The 19,824-nt window shown below is 43.4% G+C and overlaps 1 protein-coding gene across 1 annotated transcript in view; it reads right to left on the bottom strand.

Moving 5' to 3' along the window:
• TTC23L (tetratricopeptide repeat domain 23 like) overlaps positions 1 to 11,327 on the bottom strand; it is a 44,910-nt gene extending 33,583 nt beyond the window's left edge. Inside the window, 4 exon segments of the mRNA XM_055086524.1 lie at positions 881 to 1,004; positions 5,043 to 5,250; positions 10,125 to 10,199; positions 11,244 to 11,327. Coding sequence (XP_054942499.1) covers positions 881 to 1,004; positions 5,043 to 5,250; positions 10,125 to 10,192 — 400 coding nt within the window. The 5' untranslated portion in view covers positions 10,193 to 10,199; positions 11,244 to 11,327.
• Between the last annotated feature and the right edge of the window lie 8,497 nt (positions 11,328 to 19,824).

Here is a 19,824-nt window from a genome sequence, read left to right as displayed (position 1 = left end):
TTCCTTTACAGGAAAAGTTTTTCCCCTCCAACCTACTACTCGAATGTGGTTCTCCATTCATGCGGCAGGAAGAACTGTGAGTTAGGGAAAAGAGGGTGGTGCTCCCACCATCTTTTATAATATAACCTGTTTACCTGTCTTGAGTTAGTTTGGAATCTAACTGGAAAAGCAAAACTCAAAGTCTACTGTGGCTACTCACAGAAAGGGTTGATTTCAGAAGATGAAGGCCAACCTCCTTCCACAGACCTACCACAGAAATCTCTCTGAAGAAAGGGAGGCCGTGTCTGCCTGCCCTCGGTTCAGACAAACATCCCCCTCAAACGCTTCTGGTACTTTCCTCTCAGGTTCAAGCTGCCACCACCTCAAGTCAGAATTTCACAAATAGTTACCTAAGTTGTCTCCCTGAATCTGGGCTCTCCCAGGGCCCAAGGAGTATACTTGTTGGTGCCAAACCAAGTGTCAATGACTTGCCAACTGACAAATCCATGGGTCTGTCTTCAGCCCTCACCTCATTTGACCTCTCTCTGCCATATGAGCCTGCTGCAGCCACACTGCACTTCCTCCTGAGACCCCTTCTCCGCCCTTGGCTTCCATGACTTGGCCCCTCCTGACTCTATGAGCTTGCTGGCTCCGCTTCCGCTGCCCCATCCTAACGCTCTTGTCCTCCAGGCTTCTGTCCTCTGCCTTCCTTCCCTCATTATCACCTTCACCTCTACGACCCCTGTCACTCTGCCCGCCTCATCCATGGACTTCCCCTCTTCTTGACATGGTGTGAGTTGGGGACAGGATGGACCCTCCCCTGGGCAACCCCACCCCGACTGTGGTTCTGCGTGGGCTCAGTGTGGCTGGCCGCCCAGACCCAGCCGAGGAAATCGAGTACCTCTCAGTGTCAGGGAGCCGTACGCCAGGGTGGCCAAAGCCTGTGCACATTTCCGGGGTTCTCCCCCAAAAATAATCCGAGAAAGGATGACACAGCGAATCAGCTCCTTATTTGCTTGGGTATTCTGCAGAGAGCAAACACGTCATTACACTTTTTGGAAAGGAGGAAAATCTCCAGCCTGTATCTTATCACTGGATTGCAGGACCGCGTCCACTATCAACTTCTTCTCTCCTCCCCGCTTCCCATCCCACAGCCAATCCATCGAGTCCTCTTGGCTCCACCCTATTCCTAAGTCCCAAAGCTACGCACTTCTCATTTCTGCCATGTGTACCTAGTCCAAGCCACCTTCACTTTTGACCTGGGTGACCACAGCCCCTCCTAACTGCCTCCACTCTTGTCCGCCATAGTCTACTTCCTCCATCACAGCCAGAGTGACTTCTTTGACCCTCTTACTGTGAAAAACTTGAACGGTTATACAAAAACAGCACAGAGAGTGAGTCAGCTCCATCACTCAGTCAACCTGCTTTCATAGCGAAGCTCCTCACGCATCCGCCCTCTCCCTCTATGATTTTGAAGCAAATCAAAGCTATTAAATCATTTCATATTTCTTAAGTATCTCCAAAAGATACAGACTTAGAAATATAACCACAAAATCATTATCTCACCAAAATATTAATAATGATTCCTTACTATCAAATACCTAGTCTCCTAAACCTAATAATTACCTCATAAATCTGATATTTCTTTTACAGTTCAATTGTCCATACACTGAGCTCAGTCTCCTGAGTCTCTTTTCATCAATGGGTTCCACCTCCATTTCTAATTCTTTTCATTGCAAATTATTTATTGAAGAAACTGAGTTATTTGGTTTACAGTGTTTCCCCAAAATGGAAATTTGGTTGAATCTTTACGGTGTCACTCAACATGTCCTTCCAGTCTCCATTCTGCCTTTATATTGGTGGTTGATTGAGAAGTTTGGTTACCTTGAGCTTTTTTTTTTTAAGCAAAACTACTTCATATGTTCTACCATCAGAAGGCACCTAACCTTGGGTTGTCTCTTTCTGATAAAAGCACAACTACATGAATTAATCTATAAAAGATTATAGAGCGCTGATATCCTAATATCATTCCCTCTTGTTAGGTGGAATAACTTTATAATAAGAAATCTCCTCTCATCTCCTTCTTAGTTACCCAATAGTACAGTTCATATCAGAAGGACAGGATACATGATTTAATCATTCTCTTTATTTACCAGCTTTCCAAATGAGTTCATTCACTAGCATCCTCCAATGGTGACCAAATAGCTAGTTATTTATCATTCTTCTTCTTCTTATTATTATTATAATAAACATATCTGGATTTTTAAACAAATCTGATGTTCCTGAACATAGCAAACTAATTTCTAACTTGGGGCTTGTACACCTGTTGTTCCCCCAGCTTGGGACACCCTCACACATCGTTACCCTCTTCTGTCATTTTCATTGCGTTCACCTCAGAGAGGCCTTCCTTGGCCACCTTATCTAAAACAGACTCTCACCCTATCACTTACTATCCCATTACCTATTTGATTTTTTTCTTCATGGCATTTACCTCTCTCTGATATTGCAGTAACTATTATTTTGTTTGTCTACGATCTGTCTCCCCAAATAGAAAATAAGTTCCTCAAGAACAGTTTATTCCTGGGGCTTCCCTGGTGGCGCAGTGGTTAAGAATCTGCTCGCCAATGCAGGGGACACAGGTTCGAGCCCTGGTCCGGGAAGATCCCACATGCCGCGGAGCAACTAAGCCTGTGCGCCACAGCTACTGAGCCTGTGCTCTATGAGCCTGCGTGCCACAAGTACTGAAGCCCACGTGCCTAGAGCCCGTGCTCCACAACAACAGAAGCCACTGCAATGAGAAGCCTGCGCACCGCAACAAAGAGGAGCCCCCGCTCGCCACAGCAATGAAGACCCAACACAGCCAAAAATAAATAAATGCAATAAATTTAATAAATAAATAAAAGAACAGTTTATTTCTCATGTTCACTGCTGTACGCTCTCCATGCAGAGAGGAGGCGCTCATTCAGTATTTGCTGAATAAATCATCTCTCGATCGGCAAAGATAAGGATGAGGCGGGGAGAGAGCCCCTGGCTCTGTAGAACTGATAGGCAGAGCTCTCTAAGAAATCAGAGAATTGCACCTTCAGGTCATAGATGTCAGTAACTTTACAAACACAGTCATCAACTGGCTGCACTAATTGACAAAGTCAGGCATTTATTTCCTGGTGAGGTGAAAACGGCACTTCAAGGACTCAAAAGCCTGGAGTTTCAACCCTCGTTCTAATGTTTACTGATTGTGATGTTTGGGGCAAGATCACCCGGAGTCCCAGCTTCCTTTTCCATTTGGAAATCTATACCATCTACCTCATGGAGTTACTGTAGGGAAAGTGAGTCAACATCAAAGTGATCCAAATCTGTTACGTGTTATCTGAATGTAACCATTTACAGAGTAACACACAGACAGAGTGGTCCACGGACTGCTCCCTTCTGATCCCCATGATCCCCCCACCCCACCTCCTTCCTAACCTGATGCTTCACCCCTCCCAGCTCAAACACACAGAAGCAAACAGTGTTAGAGGGACGTTTCCCCTTGTGTTTTAAAAACATCCATTCAGTCAGAATTTTTGAGAGCTCTGCACGGGCTGACCGCACAGTAAATACTAAGCTCTATTCTGAGGGAGAAGCATAACATCATGAAAAATCACCGGAATGAGAGTCCAAAGCCTTGAGTTCTGTCCTGGCTCTGGACATTCTGTATTCATTTATCCCCGCACTTCCTGCCCTGGGGAAACCGAGACAACCAGTATGGGCTCTAGAGGTCAATCCAGTGCTGCTGCCCCTGCCACCAATATTCCTGTCCTTCAGGGCTGTGAGCACTGAGCTGGGCTAGATATAACTCCTAAATCTAAATCTTTGTCATTATCCAAACTGGTCAAGGAGCTGTCAAGTCTTTTTTTTTTTTAAATATTTATTTTTTTATTTATCTGGTCGTGCTGGGTCTTAGTTGCGGAAGGCGGGCTCCTTAGTTGTGGCTTGTGAACTCTTAGTTGCAGCACGCATGTGGGATCTAGTTTCCAGACCAGGGATCAAACCCGGACCCCCTGCACTGGGAGCACAGAGTCTTAACCACTGCGCCACCAGGGAAGTCCCAAGGAGCTGTCAAGTCTTAAAAGCCCACACTTGCATTCCATGGTAGTTGGTACTTGTCTTTCTAGAAGTGATCATTCTAGCCTGGGTTCATGAAATACTATTGGATCCAGGTCAGGATGATGGTCCTTTGCAAGTTTCTGGGTAATTTACAGAGATAACTTTATATTATAAATACATCCATCTAGGGAAGTATCAGCTTCTATCATCTCCCTCTGAAGTGCCTCTCAGCCTTTCCTAAGCCATCTGCAGAGTTTTGTTTTCACACATGTACGTTAAGATCATTTTTTCCTTTAGCCAGGAATGGCCAGGAAGTCAGTAAGTCAGCACATGAACTCCTTTGTTGATAAATAATGCTCTGGGAGCAGGCCGGTGCCTGTGTGTTAATCGTGAGGGTCACTGACACACCTTCTCGGGTTCCCGCATTTTGAACACTCTTGCTAAACGCTTGCTCTGAGGTCCTAGTTCCCAAGTCCTTGCTTTGCTCTTGAAAACGGATACCTACACTCTCTGACCCCTGCTGCTACCGCCTACTTCCGGTCCTTTGGTTTGCTTATGATTCCACTGTAACCACAGGCATCTTACCATATCCTTGCCAGGCCTGAGCCTAGACTCTGCCTGGCTACCCTTGTTCTCAGCCTCCTGCCTCACTATCCTGGCCTTCTTGTCACCCAAAAGATATTATTCTGAAACCTTTCAGGTGAAATCAAAAGATGATTTTTTTAGTTAACGTAATCAAACGGCAACAGGAAGAACCAAACGTTAATTTTTAGTTTAAAGCTAGGACCACAGATACTCCAAGGAGGCATGCACAGTGACCCACTTGTGGAGCCCGAAGGCGGGCTGGCTACCAACTACGCTCTGCTTTCTTTTCTTCCACATATAAAGAGATATAACACCTTCCTCTACGTCATGTCCTTCGATCTGCAATTAAGGAAGAACTTCTCAAGTCATGGACGTGTTTTTAAATGGAAAACCCAGTGAGTTTTTTGTTTTATTATCATTTTCCCCTTAATCAGCTGAGCTACTTTCTTCTGGGATTGGGCCAGTTTCTCTTTGGGAAGAGACATACGGTCTATGGCCTTCTCCTCCTTGGCTTTAGCAACTTGTTCGCTCTCTCCAGACCCACTAGTGGGATACAACTCATCTGTTCGCTGATGCCCTGGGATCTTGGTTTGCTGTGACCTGTGGGTACCAGAGAGGGACACGGAGTCGGGTTTAACCCTGCATATCTCAAACAAGGCAGCACTGAAGGACAGAGCCCTCCCAACTGGGGGCTAGGGATATGATCTCTAAAATAAACCTGTAGAATAAAGCTAGGTTGTGAACTCACGTCACCTGCAAAGCCAAGAATTAGAACGGCAATGTAGCGGTTCCAATCAAACAGATTTAGTGAACCTCCCACCTATGGCAGAGTCGCAGCCCTGCTGCTTACCAACCATGTGACCCTAAGTAAGTTATTGATTTGCTTCACTGTAAAATGAAGTCAGTATGAATACCCACCTGATGAGGTTATGGGATTAGATCAGATAATACTCATAAATCACTTAGCATAGCCTGCTATTTAGTAAGTGCTCTTTTAACATTAGCTATTCTTATTTTATGAGCTCCAATGACTTGAGGATGCTGAATTGGAAGATCTCCAAGATCCCTGATGTTCTAAAATTCTGATCCAAACCAGGGGGGAAAATGGACATAATGAAATAAGGTAAAGGGAACTAACATTTTGAGGTCAGAACTTCACGCGTCCTCTTTCATATTTCTTAAAAGCTTCAACATAAATAGTAACTAAAGAAGATGTGGTCCCACCAAGGAGAGGGGAGAGAACCCACACTGGGTCAAGTGCAGATTCAGAAGAGAAATGACCTTCTCAATTATGTTAGAAAAAACAAAACAAAAAAACAAAAAACGTGTCTGAGAAAGAGCTGAGTGGGCTGAAAATCTCCCTCTTCCCCAGCACCCCCTTACACACACACACACACACACCCCATGCAGATCTCAGACTATGACGCTGAACATAATTATGAATGGGTAATTGGTATGATAAAGATAAAAGTCCAAAGAGTTAATCTTATATAACAAAAAAGATAACCATATCCTAACTCTACCAGAGACATCATAAAGTGATCCAGAAGAAATAGAATTCTAAGATATTAAGAGCAACAACAGAAATTTTAATTATTCATAAGTTCCCCCAAAGGAATCACCTTTGTATTCACGATAGCTTTTAAAAGTTCAACCACTGTATAGTTTTAAAAATAAAATTTATCTTCCCTTTCCACTGATTAGATAAGTAATAAATGTTCATTGTAAGAAAAACAAAAAGAGGAAAATTTAGAAGGAAAATAAATGTCAAGCATAACCTTTTACACCAGGTTCGAATAAATGACATCCTAATATCCATCCAGAGTCCTGTTCTAAATAACCTATATTTATTTAGGCATGTGGGCAAACCAGGTTATGTGGACAGGACAGCAACATTTCTTCAGGCCCAAGCCCAGGGCCCAGCAGGACTGTCTTCTGCCCACAAACAGAAGTGTGCTTTCAGAAGACATGCAAATTCAATGGAAAAGCCAGGGAAGGCTGGCGCGGCACTGTGATCAGGAGACAGGTGCTAAACTTGCCTGTTCTCTGCCTAGTGAATTTCGTACTCCTCCTCCAACTCGAATGTCACCTCTGCTGGAAGTCTAGTACTGGAGTAGCAGTAGAAACACCCACTACAAGGCTTGCAAAAGTCTTCTCCAACTTCTACTATAGTGCGAATCACGCAACAGTCTCATTTTCAAAATCTGTTTTTGTTTCTGAGTCTTCTTTGCTTCCTAGCCAGTTAACTCCACCAGGGCTGGGGCTGAGTCTCATTTGTTTCTCAGAAACCCTGATACCTGGCTCACAGCAAAAACAAATAATGGCTGGTTAAATAATGAACAAATGAATGGAAAAAGAAAGTGTAAGGTCTTTAGGATACCTGAAAAAGACTGAAGGTGGAGGAAATCTGTGACAAGAGATCATAACTCAAGAAAACTCACAGAAAGAAAGCTTAGTCCCTCAATAGAAGGCTTTGCATAGGCTGCATATTTCACCCACCTAAAGCAGAAGTTCAATCTATTGGGGTTACCAAAGAGATTACTAATTTTGGATATTAAAAATTATAAGCCCCAGGGGCTTCCCTGGTGGCGCAGTGGTTAAGAATCTGCCTGCCAATGCAGGGGATAAGGGTTCGAGCCCTGGTCCGGGAAGATCCCACATGCGGTGGAGCAACTAAGCCCGTGAGCCACAACTACTGAGCCTGCGCTCTAGAGTCCACGAGCCACAATTACTGAGCCCATGTGCCACAATTACTGAAGCCCACGCGCCTAGAGCCCGTGCTCCACAACAAGAGAAGCCACTGCAACGAAGAGTAGCCCCCGCTCGCCGCAACTAGAGAGAGCCCATGCACTGCAACAAAGACCCAATGCAGCCAAAAATAAATAAATAAACAAATAAATTTAAATAAATAATTTTTTTAAAAAAAATTATAAGCCCTAAATATTTAAATTTCAGCCTTGAATGAAATTGAGAAAAGCTGAGAAAGGGAGCAAGCTTCAACAGCAGGGCCTCAAAGGAAGTAGAAACATTGAGGTTTTGACAAATGACTTGAGACTGCCAAGCCCTGAACTAGCTTTGAACATTTTACTATGAAAGGTAAGAAACATGCCTGGAGAATATTGACCAGTTAGATATCTGGAAGGATAGTCAGAATAAAAAAATTAGGCCAGTTAAATGAAAGATCTGCTAGGTTTCTAACTTATTCTACATGTTGCCATCATAAATGTGAATTCTGACTAGTAAAATTAAATATGAATTATCTGATTATTTCCAACATACTCTACTGTAAACTCTACATTTTTAACTTCAATTTTATATTTGTATAACCCTTAACCTTAAGATATTTTATGAGATGGTATAGAATTACACTAATACGTTCACTACTAGTCTCATGTGGCTATTAAGCACATGAAATGTGTCTGGTCTGAATTGAGATCTGCTGTAGGTGTAAAACACACACCGAATTTCAAAGACTTAATCGAAGAAAAAATATTTCATGAATTACGTTATGTAATATTTTAGATATATTGAGATAAATAAATATGGTGTTAAAATTAAATTTACCTGTTTCTTTTTATTTTTTAATATGGCTACTTAAAAATTTAATATTACATTTGTGGCTTGCGTTATATTTCTACTTGATAGCACGGTATAGAGCAATGGTTCTCAACCAAGGGTAATATTGCCCCACATGCGGTGGAGCAACTAAGCCCGTGAGCCACAACTACTGAGCCTGCGCTCTAGAGTCCACGAGCCACAATTACTGAGCCCATGTGCCACAATTACTGAAGCCCACGCGCCTAGAGCCCGTGCTCCACAACAAGAGAAGCCACTGCAACGAAGAGTAGCCCCCGCTCGCCACAACTAGAGAGAGCCCATGCACTGCAACAAAGACCCAATGCAGCCAAAAATAAATAAATAAACAAATAAATTTAAATAAATAATTTTTTTAAAAAAAATTATAAGCCCTAAATATTTAAATTTCAGCCTTGAATGAAATTGAGAAAAGCTGAGAAAGGGAGCAAGCTTCAACAGCAGGGCCTCAAAGGAAGTAGAAACATTGAGGTTTTGACAAATGACTTGAGACTGCCAAGCCCTGAACTAGCTTTGAACATTTTACTATGAAAGGTAAGAAACATGCCTGGAGAATATTGACCAGTTAGATATCTGGAAGGATAGTCAGAATAAAAAAATTAGGCCAGTTAAATGAAAGATCTGCTAGGTTTCTAACTTATTCTACATGTTGCCATCATAAATGTGAATTCTGACTAGTAAAATTAAATATGAATTATCTGATTATTTCCAACATACTCTACTGTAAACTCTACATTTTTAACTTCAATTTTATATTTGTATAACCCTTAACCTTAAGATATTTTATGAGATGGTATAGAATTACACTAATACGTTCACTACTAGTCTCATGTGGCTATTAAGCACATGAAATGTGTCTGGTCTGAATTGAGATCTGCTGTAGGTGTAAAACACACACCGAATTTCAAAGACTTAATCGAAGAAAAAATATTTCATGAATTACGTTATGTAATATTTTAGATATATTGAGATAAATAAATATGGTGTTAAAATTAAATTTACCTGTTTCTTTTTATTTTTTAATATGGCTACTTAAAAATTTAATATTACATTTGTGGCTTGCGTTATATTTCTACTTGATAGCACGGTATAGAGCAATGGTTCTCAACCAAGGGTAATATTGCTCCCAGGGGACATTTGGCAATGTCTGGAGATATCCTGGCTTGTCACAACTGGGACAGTGCTACTGACATCTCATATAGAGACCAGGGATGCTACAATGCACAGGACAGCCCTCACAACAAAGAACTGTCTGATCCAAAATGTCAGTAGTGTCGAGGTTGAGAAACCCTGGTATAGAGAAGTGGTTAAAGAATGGACTCTGGAGTCAGACTGCCCAGTTTGAATAGCATTTACTAGCTGTGTGACTTCGAGCAAATTGCCTAACCTCTCTTTAATTCATATTCCTTATCTAAAAAATGGGGTAATTACAGTACTTCCCTCACAGGGTTTTGGGGGAATTAGTTGTGTTAATATGCATAAGTACTTAGAACAGTGCCCGGCACATAGTATTTGCTCAATAAGTATTAGCTGTTATGATGTGAAAATTTTAATTTACTTACTGTCTCTTTATTTCATGAAACAATTTCAATTTCTCATTAATTTTTCTATATTTAATTCTCCATGACTTTACCAATCTTGCTATAAGTAACTTATCTTTATAAACAAAATTGAAATTTCCCTTAAGTTAGGAAAAAACATTTGTTTTCCATCTTGCATAGGTTGCACAAGTACAAATGGACATTAGAGCAGAACCATTATTAGCATACAACACAGAAGCTCAATCTTCTCTACTATATAATATGCATGCAAAGTTCACCAAGGTTTGCCTTAAGTGGAGGTCCCAATGTTTCAGGCCACTGAGTGAGTGTGATACTTACAGACGGAAGCAGAAGTCCCAGTTGGTGTCATTGCCGGCAGTCGGGATGCGGATGGGTCTGGCTCGCATCTTCTTCCTACCAAGAATCACATGTGAGGTCAGCTTTGAAAGAAAACGCTTAGAAGTCTGTTCTGTTTTCCCTTTGTTGGATGCTATTAGCATTAAAATGAAACTGCCCAAATATATAACCCATCCTAAATCCACAAATAGACTATACATACACACACAGTCATGTATGGAGACCGTGGAAAGCAGAAATTAAAGACATTTGCCGAATTAAATTCCCTTCCTCTAATTTTTACTTCACATTACCTCCAAAATCCCCTACCTTTTTTACCCCTTAAGCCAGCACATTAACAGCTCCTGAATCAACAAAACTATGATCTCCTACTCAAGTCAGATACTGTTTCTGCAGGTAACCAGCTCTCACTACTAACAGTGTATTTGTTGGTTAATTCTACTCCGTGTCCCTTGGGCCATCTCACGACTTAATAGGTGATCCTAGTTAAGGAGCTAAAACACATGCGTCTATTTTGGTTGCTGTCATTAGCTGATGGGGAAAATGACTGAAACTCATGGCAAAAAATCTGATTTGTAATTATTTGCTAAATTGAACCCGCATGGCTATCCCTGTCGATTAAATCAAATCGAACTCGAATGCAGTTATTTATTGAACATTGGTACCCACCAAGTCCCTCCACATTTCACCCTGCAGAATGTCACTCATTCCCACCTGAGCCCTGAGTAGCTCTCTGACTCAGACTCTACAACATTCACAATCCAAAGACCAGAAGGGAAGATTCACTAATTTGTCTTTCTCATCTCTACTTTCAAAACTGTGGCCAGGGAGAGGGGTTCTGACGTCTCAACCTCCTAAATTCTGTTCCTGTGCGGTTTCACGTGGCCCTGAATTGTAACACCACTATCGCCACCCTCTCTCAAGTGCAAATCGCTTATTTTCTGCAGGTGTCTCGCCTTAACTTTGTAAACCTTAACACCACGTTCCGAGCAACGTCCGAGCTTCCCCTGGCTTCTTTCCTGTGGGCGGTGCCCCGGCCGCAGACGCTCTAGCCCGAAAAGCGGGCGAGGGCGGCCGAGAGGCAAGCGTGACGCGACGTACCTGGCCAAGGGCAGAGGAGCCACGGCCCAGAACCAGGCTTCCCGGCTCCCTCAGCCTGGCAGCTCGGCTTCCGCCGGCGGCTTCAGTGTACTGGCCTCTTCGGACCTCGTTCAAGGCGCCGCTGGGTTGCCTTGCGGAAGAGAGACGCTCACCTAGCGCTACCTTTCCCGCCCGCCGCCGGAGTTCTGGCTACTGAGACAATGGGGTTACCATGGAAACTGAACGTTGCGGGCGGCGCCCGCGCCTGTAGCCATGGCGACGAGGGGCACTTCCGGCCCAGCGGAATCCCAGGCTACCCCCGCAAACCATGGCTGCCACTGCACCCTTGCCTTAACGGTCCCCGCGGGCGAGACTCGGGCGACCTTAGCTTCGTCCACACCCTTCCCTCTGCTGCTGCTGAAAGGTCCACTACTGTTTTTCTTAAAGGGACTTTACCTCTCGGAGATAACGACGCTGGAAGAGGAGGTAAATCCCATCGAAGGATGGAAAGGGGCGCCCGGCTCCACGACCTTACCAATTTAAAGCTGCGACGACGTACCGGGCTGTATTCGGCGACACCCTTCGCCCCCCGCGTGCCCCTCCGCGCGCCCTGCACCCTCACAGTTGCCCAGGTGTTCGAGTCGTCCGGGCCCGCGAGGAAAGGCTCAGATAGAACTATTGACGGTGCTGGCATCGTCTGTGTTGCCTCTCCCGGTAAGATTAGAGCTACGCATGAGTAAGGGAGCGGAGTGCGGGAAGTGAGTAGCTTAAGATATGGACCACTAGTTCTGCTAATGATTAGCAGTTCAGAGAATATTTTCGAGGACAGAGGGCACATTTGGCAAACACCACATAGCCCTAAGTTATGCACCATGTATCCTTATCCTACCCATCTTCAGTGGCCTTTAATACCCGCAATGGTAACAGTAACTCAGATCTGACAGGTACAGGGGCAATTGTGGTTAATAACCAAATGAACATCTCTGGCTCAAGCAGCCTCGGGCTTCAGGGTGCTGCCATGAACCCCACAATGAATTAGGGGCTGTGACAAGTCAAGTTGGAACCGGTATGTCCCTCTCCTTTTCAAACAAGAGCAGGCTCAGTAGAAAAAGAAGGAAAATATTTACCAAGAACTTGACAGGTGGTGTTTACATTCAGTGTTTGTTCTTTCCAGTTCTGAGGCTGAAGTTTAATTGCTGTTGATCCAAGACTGCCAAGATAGCCTTTCTGAAGTTAGGTTGGAGGAGCTATTTAAGTGAGTTCGCTTTAATATCTCTTAACTAAAACCTGGATGGCCTATTAAAGTTTAAATCTGTACCCTCAAGCTCCTGAGCCAAAATTTTAGAAAGACCCCACTCCTTTTATTCTGTGTTTTCTAAAAGAACCCTCAGCATGAAAGGATGATGAGAGCATTGAGCTGGGCTTCAGGATGTCAGGGTTCTGCTTTGGACTGTGTGCCCTGGGGCAAGTCACAGCCTAGGGGACTGAATTTTCTTGCCAGTACATTGAGAGTATTTGTACCACTTGCTTTCTAAAACCCCTTCCAGTTCCAGGATTCTGTGAGGATAAACCACAGATTTTTATGATTCTATGAACATAATATTGAATATTTAATATGAATATTTAACATGTATGGGGATAAAAGGGCAGAACTGGTTTCCTGTTCTCTAACACGTATTTCCCTTATGCTTGTTACAAGTTGGTCTTCAATGAAATGGAAAGTTTTAATGTTCTGTCATTCTAGGAAATGGCTATGAAGTTGTTTCTAAGTGTATTAAATATAACTTCTTTCCTGAACACTTGCTCTGCTGATCCTTGTGAGGGGGATGTGTGGTACCAGAACAGTCACTGAGTTCCCATTCCCTAAAGCCAACACTCTGGCTCCGCCTCCATTTAATTAGCTCATCTGTAAAATTAGAAATCAATGAGAAGAACTTTAAAGACTTTTAGAGTTCTAAACCTCAGTGACTCTTTTTCTTTCCTTACATCTTAACCCTGGCTGCAAATGTAAAGTTAGTTACAGAGTTGCAGGGGGGGAAATGTCACATCCTGGGACCTGCAGGTGTCCTTAGGACTGATCACCAAGGGAGGGTTCTTGGCTTCATGCAGGAAAGAATTCAAGAGTAAGCCAGAGTAAAGGGAAAGCAATGGCTATTTATATAGAGAGATACACATTCAATAGGCAGAATGCAGACTGCTTTAGAAAGTGAGAGCAGCCCCAGGGCATGGGGTCATCCTGGAAAGTGAGAGCGGTTCTGGGGACTGGGGTCCTAGGTTTTTATGGATTAAGTAATTTCATAGGCTAATGAGTGGGCGGGATATTCTCGCTATTTTGGGGTAGGGTGGGGATTTCCCAGGAATTGGATCACTGCCCACTCTTTGGCCTTTTATGGTCTACCTCGGAACCGTCATGGCATAACGGAGAGTGATTTTTAGGATTACAGTGAAGGTATAATGAGCTAAAGGTCAATGACTGGACTGTTCTCAAAGCCACCTTGTTTTCAGCTGGTTCCAGCCAGTCTTTATCACGTCCCAGCAGCTGCCCCCTTTCTTCGTTATCTAGCATTTGTATCCTGCTCCTTTCCCTCCTGTCTCAATGGTAAGTGTGCTTTAGTTCTGTTCACTAACTCTGGAATGGAATGCTAGTAATCTGGGGATAGTGCTTTTACAGCGGGTTCACATACCCTCCTTTGATCCTGATTACCTACCGTAAGCTTTGCTATTGCAGAAATCACACAGAGGAACCATGTGTATAGGGTACTTCTAGACTCTTCCAACCCCCAATCAAATGTGATTAGCTCCAAATGATTCCAAATGCAAGGACTGTGAAACCTAAGAACAAGGAAATCCAAATAAACTTTCTCTTGGACTGTGTGATTTTTTTTTTTTTTTTTTTTTTGGCTATGTTGGGTCTTCGTTGCTACGCGTGGGCTTTCTCTAGTTGTGGCGAGCAAGGGCTACTCTTCCTTGTGGTGTGCGGGCTTCTCATCGCAGTGGCTTCTCTTGTTGCGGAGCACGGGCTCTAGGCGCTCAGGCTTCAGTAGTTGTGGCGCGCCGGCTCTAGAGCACAGGCTCAGTAGTTGTGGCGCACGGGCTTAGTTGCTCTGCGGCATGTGGGATCTTCCCGGACCAGGGCTTGAACCCGTGTCGCCTGCATTGGCAGGAGGATTCTTAACCACTGCACCACCAGGGAAGCCCCTGGGCTGTGTAATTTCTTAAAGCACATTTTCCAGCCTCTCAAGGCAGGGTTAGATACCTTCTTTCTGAGCTCCCACGGTATCCCATCCACAGCCTCAGAGTGACACTCACAAGTCAATTGGCACTCCATTTACTTTTGAGTTTTTCCATGCATCTGTCCATCATCCAAGGAAAAATACCTATTGAATACCTGCTATGTGCCTGACACTGTTCTTTCTAAGCATTAGGGAAAGCAACAGCGAACAAAGCAACAAAGATTTCATTCTCCTAGAGCTTCTGTTCTACCAGGGCTGCTAGTAAACAATACGACATCTCTGCAAGTTAGAAAAAGGCAGGTGGCTTAGGGGATAGGCAGCAACTTTGTGTGAATTAGGAAAAAGCCTCTTCTTCCAGCCAGTCTCAGGCCCTTGCTAAGGGGTCCAGCTTTGGGAAAGGGATGAGCCACCTGACATGGAAGTAACAAATTATATGGAGAAAAATAAAGTCAGGCAAGGGATCTAAAAAGTGATGTGGATGTGGGGAGGGGTGTACTGGCTTATACAGTGTAGTTAAGAAGGGCTTCACTGACAAGGTAGCATTGAGCAGAGACCACAAGGGAACAAGGGAGCAAATGACACAAATGTCGAGAAGAGCATTGTAAGATGTTAATAGCAAGTGCAAAAGCCCTGAGGCAGGAGCGAATTTAATGGGTTCAAGAACAGGAAAAGTTTCAATTAGGAATGAAGAGAGAGACAGGAGAGTGGGTCAGCAGAAGAGGAGGTCATGCAGGGCCTTATGGGCAATCCATCCATCTAAATCCCCACCTACCCACCCACCCGGTGAATACTGAATATCTGCTAGGTGGCAGGCCCTGTTTGACCAGATGTGAGGTTCTTGTGAGCAGGAGCTTTATATCCACCACTGAGCGTTTAGTGTTCAGCACAGTGCCTAGCTTATTACTAGTGATCAATAACACTTAATAAACTGAGTAATCTTCAGGAACTCTCCATTAGTAGAGATTTTGGTCTCTCTGTGTATATTGGTTTCCTATTGCTGCTGTAACAAGTCATCACAAGCTTAGCAGCTCAAAACAACAAGAATTTATTATCTCCTCGTTCTGGAGGTCAGGAGTCTGCAATGACCATCACTGGCCTAGAGATCAGGTGTCTGTCAGCAAGACGGGTTCTTTCTAGAGGCTCTCGGGGAGAATTGTTTTCTTGTCTTTTCCAGCTTCTAGAAACCACCTGCCTTCCTTGGTTCATGGCTCTTCTTCCATCTTCAGAGCCAGCAGTGTAGCATCTTTAAATCTCTGTCTCCTTCTCCTGCTTTAAAAGACCCTTTTGATTACATCAGGCCTTACCAGGGTAACCCAGGGTAATCTCCTTGTTTTAAGGTCAGCTGAGTAACAACTTTAATTCTATCTGCGAACTTTAGTCTCCTTTTGCCATATAACATAAACTATTTAAATTCCACGGAATTAGGACACGACCCTCTTTGGGGGAGTGTTATTCTGCCTACCAGAGTGTTTAAGTTGATTTAAATGTATAGGTTTAAAGGATTAATTTACATGTCTGGGTTGCTCAAAACCTGCATATTCATTACAAATGCCTATCTTCAGGAATGGCCTCAGACTGGCTCCTGGGAAATGAATTCTGATCCATTAGAATATTCTGTCTGAGAAGAATATTTTTTTTTTTTTTTTTTGCGGTACGCGGGCCTCTCGCTGTTGTGGCCTCTCCCGTTGCGGAGCACAGGCTCCGGACGCGCAGGCTCAGCGGCCGTGGCTCACGGGCCCAGCCGCTCCACGGCATGCGGGATCCTCCCGGACCGGGGCACGAACCCGTGTCCCCTGCATCGGCAGGCGGATTCTCAACCACTGCGCCTCCAGGGAAGCCCGAGAAGAACATTTCTGTATGCTTGACATTTTGGGCCACGTGGTACAAATCCGATTAAATAGTTCATTCTTAAAATGCGATGTATGATGAATGCATGTCTTTGCTCTGGGAGGTCTGAAACCTGAATAGCTGAAATTGTTATGCAGGTACTTCGGCCTCATGATAGATCCCCAATAAAGTCCTGGATACCAAGGCTTGGGTGGGCTAATCTGACTGGCCAGACTTCCGAAGTGTTGTCACACATCGCTGCTGGGACAATTAGCCATATCCATGTAACTCCGCTGGAAGAGGGCACCTGGAAGTGTGTGCCTTGTTTCTCCTGGATTTCGTCCCATATACCTTCGGGCTTTGCTAATTTTAAGGAAGGAGGATGAGAGGATGTTCTGGGCTAATGGTAACGTTCTCTACCTTGATAGGCTTTGTTGCCCAGACATATTTACTTGTCAAAACCTATCAAATGGTACACTTCATATTTATGCATTTCATTGTTATGTAAATTTTACCTAGAAATAATTTCAAACAAATACTAAAACCTAGTTAATGATACGTATACTGAAATTTTCAGGGTAGCCTGTGTGGATGTTCTGTACTTATTTTAATATGTCTCAGAAAGAAACATAGACTAATGGATGTAAATTGGGATAGATAAGTGGATAGACATGCATACAAAGAGCAAGTCTAGTAAAATGTTAATGCTTGACTCTAGGTGATGAGCACATGAGTGTTCAGTGTAAAATCTTCTCAAATTTTGTTTAAAAATTTTCCTAAAATTTGAAAAATTCAAAACTGGAACAACAAACTCTCCATTTTTACTCTGATTTTGAAACTGAAGTATTGATCTCAATAACGTTTCCTCAAGAAGGTTATTTTTGAAAAAAAATAAAAGTATAGGTTTAAAAACATCTGAAGGTGACAGATAGGTAACTCTTACTACCCCCCTTTGTTAAAAGCTTACATTATTTGGCTGTGTCCTGCTCCCCCCTCCCCGCTCCACATCCTCCACTAATAATCTGGTACATCCAGTTGCCGTTCTCGAAATACTGTTTCTTCCCATTTTTAGGGCTTGGTTTATACTGAATGTACAGAAATGTCTCTTTCCTTCTCTTCTACTCACCTCCGTCTCTTGGAGATTTACTCCTCAAGGGAGCCTTTCCATCTCCTGGAACCCACTTTGATTTGCTCCCTCAACCAGCTCCTATGGCCCAGTCATGGCGACCGTCATAGTTGAGCTTTTGTCCTTTGATTGTTTCACAAATATGCCACACACTCCCCAAATGCTGGACAGTTCTCTGCCCTGAACAGGTGAACAGAAACTGCTCCAGTGAATGCCTCCATCTGTTACTTTTTCCAGCTCACTCTTCACCTTGCAGTCTGCCTTTTAAACCTTGCACCACCCCCATCTTTGCTGGATGGTGTTTCTACTGCTGTCAGCACCCAGCATTCCAGTTATGCCACATGGCAAAAGGTTGCGCATCAACATGTTCTGGGAGCATTTTCCCCACATGGCATATCATGTGTTTATCTTAAGATTGGTGAGTTTAATTATTAAAGGCTTTGGAGTCAGTCTGAAAGTTTATGTAAGAAAAACAAGTTGATGACTCTTATGTAACCCATGTGAAGAACAAGGCTATTCTTGCTCACTCACTGTGATGACCCATATGCTATTCTACTTTTCTCCTCTGCATTCCTATATCACTTGATGGAAGCTAGTGTGAAAATGGGCAATTTGAAAATTATCCAAATGATCCTCACACATATGCATACATAGCATAGTCATCACATCATTTTTAGGGCTGTAAAATACTGGAAGCAGATTAAATGCCTATCAATCAATGAAGAGTTAGTTTTTTAAAAAAAAAAAAAAAAAAGCACGGCTATGAAACATTATGCAGCAGTTAAAAAGGATGTGTGTGCTGACAAAGAACAATCTCCAGGATATTTTAAGTGGAAAAAGTATGGTCCAGAAGTTTCTATATTGAAAGGGGAAAATAAAATACATGCCTCCCTGTACATATAGACGTAGAATGTCTTAGGTCATTCAAGAAACTTAATACCTGTTGCTTCTGGGGTGGTAAACGAAGAATCAGGAGGAGAGATTTATTTTCAGTTTATCTCATTTATCCTACAATTATACCCCATGATATATAACCACTGCTGCAGGATGACAGTTTCTTTTCAGACCCTGCCTTTGGCATATGAGACAGTTCTTTCCATTTAAGAAGTCTGGTTTGGATTTATCTAGGTTAAGTGCTCATTTGACTGTCACCAAGAAATCATCTTCTGGGACTTCCCTGGTGGCCCAGTAGTTAAGACTCCACACTTCCACTGCACGGGGTGCAGGTTCGATCCCTGGTATGGGAATTAAGATCCCGCATGTTGGGAGGAGTGGCAAGAAAAAAAAAAAAAAGAAAAAAAGAAATCATCTCCTGAGTTGAATGGTTGGCCTCTCTTGAGGTAAGTTCTCCTTGCAGGGTGCACACTCGATAATTTAAAATAGTAATAGGGCTTCCCTGGTGGCACAGTGGTTAAGAATCCGCCTGCCAATGCAGTGAACACGGGTTCGAGCCCTGGTCCGGGAAGATCCCATATGCCATGGAGCAACAAAGCCCGTGCACCACAACTACTGAGCCTGCGCTCTAGATCCCGCAAGCCACAACTACTGAAGCCCGCGCACTAGAGCCCGTGCTCCGCAACAAGAGAAGCCACCACAATGAGAAGCCCGCGCACCACAATGAAGAGTAGCCCCTGCTCGCCACAACCAGAGAGAGCCCGCGTGCAGCAATGAAGACCCAACACAGCCAAAAATAAATAAATAAATACATTTAAAATAGTAATAACCTCAGACACTATTTGCATTATCTGCATTGATATTGTTTGTCCTTTTTCTTCCCAGAGGTGGGGTGTGAGGAAGGGTTCAGTTGAGTATGTATCGTATGCCTTGGCAACAGGAGCTGAAAGAGAGGCAGTAGAATCATATTGCTGGCAAAGGAAATGGCCTTAATGAAGGGAGATGGCCTCGTTATGCTGTGTTATGAAGAACCATGTTAGCTACTTAAATAATTGCACCCATTTCATTGTCATCTGGTGTTTTAATTATGCTCTCAACCTGGAAGAATTCACCCTACAGGAGTTTTTTTCAGGAATGAATTAACCTCGTAATGTGATAGGATAATGTAAGAAAAACCATGTGTGTGTATTACTTTTTCAAAAAAGCAAAGAAAAAAAATCTAATGGAAGCTTTTAAATAGTTAAAAAAAAAAAAGACTACAGATCAACTGAGAGGCAATTTTAAATGAAAGAACTGTGACGCAAGTGCTCAAAAGCGGGTGTTGCTTGGGGTAGAGTTCAAGGTGACCCCAGGAGCTAGGGGACGAAATGATATGACACACTGTGTGAGAGACTGTGGACAATGGCCACCGGTGGAGCACAACACAGGGTATAAAAACCTTTGCCCCGAAATGCTAGTTAGCTGAACTTCAGAAGCTGTACAGGCATGCTTACGAAGGTGCCCCAAATCAACAACAGAGATG

This window comes from Physeter macrocephalus, chromosome 8 (genome assembly GCF_002837175.3).
Source record: "Physeter macrocephalus isolate SW-GA chromosome 8, ASM283717v5, whole genome shotgun sequence".
NCBI lineage: Eukaryota > Metazoa > Chordata > Mammalia > Artiodactyla > Physeteridae > Physeter > Physeter macrocephalus.
The sequence above is the reverse complement of the archived record's forward strand: the minus strand, read 5'-3'. Positions and strand labels throughout refer to the sequence as shown.